Below are 6960 nucleotides of genomic sequence, written 5' to 3'. Positions count from 1 at the left end.
AGCTCATTGGTTATCTAATATTTAACTAATACTAAGCGATATTATGTGATTGAATCGTAATACGAAAAGACGCCTTATATTAGTAGATGAACCTAAACATATCCTAAGTTTAATCAGAAATGAGCAAGTTGATTGAAAGCCTAATAAGTCATCTATCAAGTCCAATTGAGGAGATGAAATAAAAAAAAAAAAAACAATGATGACTCCATAGATACGTGGAAAGGAAGGAAGCCTTCTATGAAATATTTCCATATTTTCTGAAGTCCCATTTACATTTTAAGAGATCGAGTGTATCAAGAGAAGTTTGATACAATAAGTGATGAAGGAAATTTTTTTAACAGGAAGACTTATAGGGTCAATAACAAGCATACTTAAAGAATGATGAAATCCATTAACAGTGTCGTTAAAGATAGACCCACCAATATGACCAATGAAGATGAAAGTGTGACTCAAGCAAATATAGAAGCAATTGCACCTGCTCCTGATGCTAATGCTATATCACAAGAACTAATTGCAAAAGAACAAGTTGGTGATAATATTTAAGGGAATGATAATTAAATAGAGGTTCTTTCCCAATCCCAACCATCATCAAAGATAAAATTTAAGTTTAAAAATTAAAATGAAAAATAATAATCTAATTTCAAAATTAATATAAACAAAAATCAAAGATGAAAGTAGGATATTTTAATTTAGGAATTAAATTATACTTTATTGCTTTATTTTGTTATTTGATTTATGTTATCTCAGTTATAACTATTTTATGTTTTAATGTTAGAAAAAAATTCTATTTCATATTTAAATATTATTACGTGTTAATAAATTTGTTAATAATTAATATATCCGTGCATGCAACTGTCATAAATGTAGATAATATAAATATTATATAAATATAAAAAATTTAAGAGAAAATTATATAAAATTGTGATTTCATCGTCATTTTTATTCTTTTTAATAGGAGAATCACAAATCAAAATTTTTCTTTTAATTTTCAATTTTTCTTGTTAAAAATTTAAATCCAACTAAAAATATTAAAAATCAGAAAAAATCTAATTTATCATTCTCTTATTAAAAAAAACATGAAATCATAATTTTATACTATAATTTATCAAAATCTAACTAGAATACCGAACTTTTCCGTAGAAAACATTTTTAATTTAAGGTGGAAAAGGAATTAAGAAAAGTCAAAGAATGTTAGAAGTAGAGGTGTTCATGGGTCGGGCCGGGCCGGGTTCGGGTCAGGCTCAACTAAAAAAATCATGCCCATTTATTGGGCTCGGACCGGGTCGGGCCCAAAAAATGAGCCTAAAATTTTGTCCAAGCTTGACCCGAATAAAAATACTAAAATCCGGCCTACCCCCGCCTAGCCCTTTATTAATTTTTTTATATTATTTTTAAATATATATAATACATCAAAAATACTAAAAATATCAAAATAAATATTTCTCAACAAATTGAAAATAACTTTTGAAAAATATGTAAATTTAAATAACACTAAGACAAATGCAACTTAAGAAGCAAATTCTTCTAAAATAATAAAAAAATTAACAAATGCCTTTAAAATAATAAGAAAATTAACAATAAAATAAATTTTATACAATATCCAAACAATAACAACAAAATAATAGCAATATAATAGTAAAATGGTAGCAAAATATAGAGAAAATAACAAGAAAATAACATTCAAAAATAAAAAAAATATGCAGATTTTTTTGTCCTTTAATAAATTCAGACCCGACCAAGCGGGATCCAAGCTAAAAATACCTTACCTGAGGCCTGATCTATTTTTTAAACGAGTTTTATTTTTTTGTTTAAGCTAATTTTTCAGACTTATATTTTTTTCTAAACTTTTTTATATTTCAAGCAACTCGCTGAGCCGGATAGCCTAGTCCATACACACTTCTAGTTAGAAGGTTAGAAAAAAACAGTGGGCAGTGGTTAGTGGCAACATTGTAATTTAAAGCGCCAATAACAATCCTTCACTGTACCGTAGTACGTTGAAACTCGCGGCGATTCGGTTACTAAAATAAAGCTGCCAACATTAGTCAGTCTATCCACACTTCCTTTCTTAGTGCGTGAAGTCAACATGCCATCAAACCTTGTGCAAATAAAAAAATTGGGGCAGTGAAACATGAGATACGCATGACATGGGAAGATCGGTAATCCAATGGTCATGCATAATGTATCTGCATGACAGCTCATTTCCATAAATAAAATAAAAATTCTCTTCACCACCGGTGTTTTGAGTGCTTGGGGAAAGGTGAATGGCCTTTGAGACTGAAGAAGACACGGCGAGAGTAGAATAAAAACAAATAACAAAATCCAGAGTCAGTTCACTGTCCACTGGAGGGAAAGAGAGAGACCTCAACAGGTAACGATTAGGAAATTGGAAATAGCCTTTTGGGTTTTCGATTATTAAATAAATAATATGTATTCCATGACATCTTTTCCTGAACTTTCTCCTTCCATAGAGATAGATTTGTGTCTGTAACCATCGCTGGTCGGTTAAAGTATATATTTTTTACTCTGGTGTTTCTCTACCTTGTATGCTTTTTTGTCTTGTTATGGAGAAAGGAAAATCAGATCCGTACGTTTGTAGTCTCACTTTTTCTTTTTTCTTATGCTATGTCTAGCAGTGTCTAAGACGATCTTTTGGTTTTGGTTTCTCCGAGAAGGTTTGGAAGGGAGAGAGAGCTTTTTGTCACTGATGAGATATTGTTGACTGGTTCTCCGGTGGTGGCTTTTGTTGCGCTTTTGGGAGTTGAGGGAGGCTGATTAGCGGATTTATGTCGACTGAGTTTGATTTGGCTTTGATTTGGGCTCGGTTGCAGCTCTGCTTTTCTTCTTCTACAGTTTTCTGTTCTCACTTGTTCATCAAAGCTTCTTTGGCTCTCTGCTTCTACAGGCAGAGACTGAATCTTGTTCACCCGATTGTTTCGATGCGTTTAAGACCAAAAAAGTATGTCATCAATCATTTCGATTTTTAATTGGTTCTTTGGTTTCTTCAGTGTTCTGATTTGAAAATTTACTGTTTATTTTATTTGCAGGACTTGTTCTGGAGTAGGGTGTTTTGGTGGTTTTCACATAAAACAACGATTTTTCTATCTTCTCTTGTTTCTGAGAGGGGCTTATACTTTATACTGCTTTGATAGTCTCAGATTTTTGTTCTCCCTCTCCTCTTGATTTTGTTCTCGTATTTTAAGGGTAGTTCTTGGGGGGGGGGGGGGGTTTAGTTGAGATTTTTATCCAGTTTTGTCGATAAAAATGCCAGAACCTCGAAAAGAAGCCTCTAATAAAAATAAATTATACAAAAAGTCCAAGAAAACCCAACCAATATTGAGTGAAGACACCCAAATGACTAGAAAAGTTCGTGTTATATTTCATGACCCTTATGCCACTGATTCATCTTCTAGTGAAGATGAATCTGAGAGGACTATTACTAGGAAGGCCCCGAGAGGAAAGCTTGTTGTTCGTGAAGTTGGAGTTCCTATTTTAGGGTTGGTTTCCCACTCAAAACCCTTGGAGTTTGAGGCTTCTTCTCAAGACAGTAACTGTAAAACCCCAACCAGAAGAAAAAGAGTTTTGGATACAACCCTTGACGACAATGCTCTTGTGGTTGAAGCCAAAAGACCTGTTGGCGTTCGTCGAAGGAAGTGGGGCAAATGGGCTGCTGAGATTAGGCACCCACTGGAGAAAACCAGGATTTGGTTGGGAACTTTCGATACCCTTGAAGATGCCGCTGAGGCATATGATGCTAAAAAGCTCGAATTCGGGGCTTTGGCTGTTGCTGCTGCTGCTGCAGCTGCTGCTGCAGCTACTGCTTCCTCCGATAAAACCTATGACATTTCTTGTTCTGCTTCTACTTCTCACACTAGCAATTCTGTTGCTTCAGTATCTGAAGAGTCTGTGAGCCCTTCATCCCATACTACGCCTTCATCAGTGCTCGAATTGGATACTTCTGCATCTGTTGCATTCTTTAACAGCAACCATGATTCTGGGGATGCGAACAAAGAAGGGTTTGATGCTAACTTTGCCAATTTAGTGATTCCTGATTTATGTTTCATTGATGATCCACTGTTGTCTGGATCAGTTGGACAAGAGCTGAACTTAGATGAAGAGCAATCCGATTATCTTTTTGTCAATGATTCTGGGGTGATTTTGGAGGATTATTGTAGCATCGAAGACCTGAGCATTTGTGGGATCGAAGGAGATGAACCCAGTGAACTTCCTGATTGTGATTTCAGCACTGATGACTTCGATTTTTGCAAAAAAGTAGCCCACCTCAACATTTTGTGCCCATAAGTTTTGCCGTTAGGTAATAGTAGTAATGGTTTAATAATATAAACCTGGTTGTCATGAGTTATTAGTCAAAGTTGGAAGGTACTTGGGGGACTCTCCAAGATGGGTTATTGGGTAGTTCAATTTTTGTGAGTGAGTCGAAATGATTTGTTTGGTGAGTTGAGAGGAATGAGCGACGAAAAATCCTTTGGGTTTTCTTCTGCTAAAGAGCCATCCAAGGGATTAATCTATCTGAGAGAAGTGTTTTAATTTTTGGTTGCTCATCCTCACATGTTAAAACTACTATATTTGTCTATTTGCAGCGAACGAAGTTTTATTTTCTATTAATTCTACCTTGGTAGATTTATTTCTTGTGCTTGAGATGAATCATGAATGCGATTGAAGTAAATTAATTTTGACGAGGGACCTTGTCTAATAAGTTGCAGTTGGACTAGTACTTGTATGAAGGCCGGTTCCATTTTTTTCATGATCGGGTGGGAATATTCTAACTTGGGATTGGTTTGTTTGATTGTCGGTCTTTTGCTGTTTATTTTCCGTCAAATGTGGAGACTGGAAAGTTGCGTTTGGATTATTTCTTTAAATAATTTGCATTATAAAATACGAATAAAATAAATATTTTAACTAAAATTGTAATAAGATAAAACAATATAAAAATGAAGTTAATTAATTTAACTACAGCATAGACCGAACGATAGAGGCTACCTTTTAGATTCACTTATCGTATGAGTAGGGTTAGCCTTATCTGGATTGCCTTTCTTATCCTCCCTTCACCTTGTCCTTCCCCTCTAACTCTTTCTTGGTGGGTCTTTTAGGTTCAACTAAAAATATTATATTATGTCCGCACTATCTGTTCAGATTTGAAGGTTTACTCGAAATTGGGAGAGTTCGGATAGAAATATTAAATCTTTGAAAAAAAATTAGGCCCGTTTAAAATATGGGTCTAGCTTAGGTTTGAACTTTTAAGGCTCAAGCTCGGCCTAGCTCAACTCATTTTTAAGTTTATAATGTTTTATATTATGTTATTTTTATATATTATGTAATTTAGAACATATTGAAATACCACTCTAATATAAACATTGAAATAATGTTAAGATGGCTATATAAAATTTACAATAAAAAAATATATAAAATTATTAAATATTAAAATAATATAATATAAATATTTTTAAAAAATTAAAAAAAAATAATATGGGTGGACTTAAAATGTGCTTGGGTTAGTCTTGCAAATATGGGCGAGTTTGGGTAAAATTTTAGGCCCATATTTCAGGTCAGTCCAAGCTTGGACAAATATAAAGTACGTTAATATCATGCTTAGGCCTAGCTTAAATCGGCCCATGAGCATCTCTAAATGGAGTGGTGTGGTGATTAAAGATCTTGTCAACACTTGTTTGTCATAGGTTTAAACCATATTACCCCCATCCCCTATCCCTAATATTGCATAAAAAATATATTTTTTAAAATATTGATATTTATGAAAAATATTTAAAATTCAAAGTCAACGGTCGATCAACATCTGTCAACTACGATCAATGGCGGATCAAATTCAAAGGTATTTTCTATTATTTAAATATAAAATTTTCTTTTTTTTTATATATTTTTTGAATTTAAATTTAATGTTTTTAATTTTAATCAACATGAATGCCGGTGGAATTATTTGACTGGTTAGATTTGCCACATGGCACATTCTAATTGGTGCAACATGTCAACCGATTTTTTTAACATCGTTACAAAAAAATGAACTAAATTAAGTAATGAAATGATAATTTAAATACCAATATGAGATTTAAAAAACAAAGTCTAAGCACCAAAGTAGGAAAACAAGTATATTTCAGGGCCAAATTGAGCATTAATATATTAAAGTTTAGAATTAAATACTTCCAAATTTATAAATAATAAATTAATAATTATTATAAAATTGCTATAAAATCTATCACACGCATATGCATGTGGAAACTATACCTTGAGAACATACGAGTTATTTAAAAAAACATACAATAACAACACATGCAATGCGGGAAATATTAAAATGAAAAAATAAATTAAATTGTGATTAAAGCAAAATTTAAACACATAAATACACCAGTTAAGAATATTAAATGTATTACAATTATTTATCATGATGTTATCTTCAATCTTGAGTTGATATCGAGTTAACTTGTGACATCAACTCAATCACTAACGTTATTAATAACATTATCAATACTAAAAATCTCATCACACGTAAGAGTGTGGAATTATTTGTGACACTAAATTAATCAATTATATTATTTATATTTATACAAATATTAAAAATTTAGAACGTAAATATATTTATAAAAGTTTTAAATAAAAATTAAAAATTGCTTTAGGTCAAATGGTAAATGAAAAATGTTTATATGTATGGTGTAATTGGTCCAAATCTCATTATGGATAATTTTTTATTGATTTATAAAATATGGAAAGATAATAACACCCTTGTTAGAGATGTGACCCAAATTCATGATAAAATAAAATAAAAGTGTGCAAGAGAAGTTCGAATAGATTTATACTTTTTACATTTAATGTTGATTTGAATAAGGTGTTTTAACCTTACTGCCTTACTTCTATTTTAGTTTGATTAGAATATGGTTTTACACACCCATAAATAGACATAGTCTACTCCTCTTGAAATCATTCGAATTCGAC

General features: G+C 32.0%; 1 protein-coding gene across 3 annotated transcripts; it reads left to right on the top strand.

The window, feature by feature from the left end:
- The first annotated feature begins 1977 nt into the window (after positions 1-1977).
- LOC108461347 (ethylene-responsive transcription factor ERF119-like) lies at positions 1978-4623 on the top strand. 3 transcript variants are annotated; one of them, XM_017761169.2, is made up of 3 exons: positions 1978-2368; positions 2673-2956; positions 3045-4623. In XM_017761169.2, exon 3 carries the CDS (start codon positions 3262-3264, stop codon positions 4297-4299), a length of 1038 nt encoding a protein of 345 aa, XP_017616658.1. In that variant the 5' UTR covers positions 1978-2368; positions 2673-2956; positions 3045-3261; the 3' UTR covers positions 4300-4623. The 3 variants fall into 3 exon arrangements, with proteins under 3 accessions (XP_017616658.1, XP_017616657.1, XP_017616655.1); XM_017761168.2 differs by having other exon boundaries at positions 1984-2368; positions 2631-2956; XM_017761166.2 differs by having other exon boundaries at positions 2021-2368; positions 2634-2956.
- Positions 4624-6960: the final 2337 nt, after the last annotated feature.

Source organism: Gossypium arboreum, chromosome 13 (genome assembly GCF_025698485.1).
Source record: "Gossypium arboreum isolate Shixiya-1 chromosome 13, ASM2569848v2, whole genome shotgun sequence".
Classification (NCBI taxonomy): domain Eukaryota; kingdom Viridiplantae; phylum Streptophyta; class Magnoliopsida; order Malvales; family Malvaceae; genus Gossypium; species Gossypium arboreum.
Note: the sequence above shows the minus strand (reverse complement) of the source record. Positions and strands in the feature narration are given on the sequence as shown.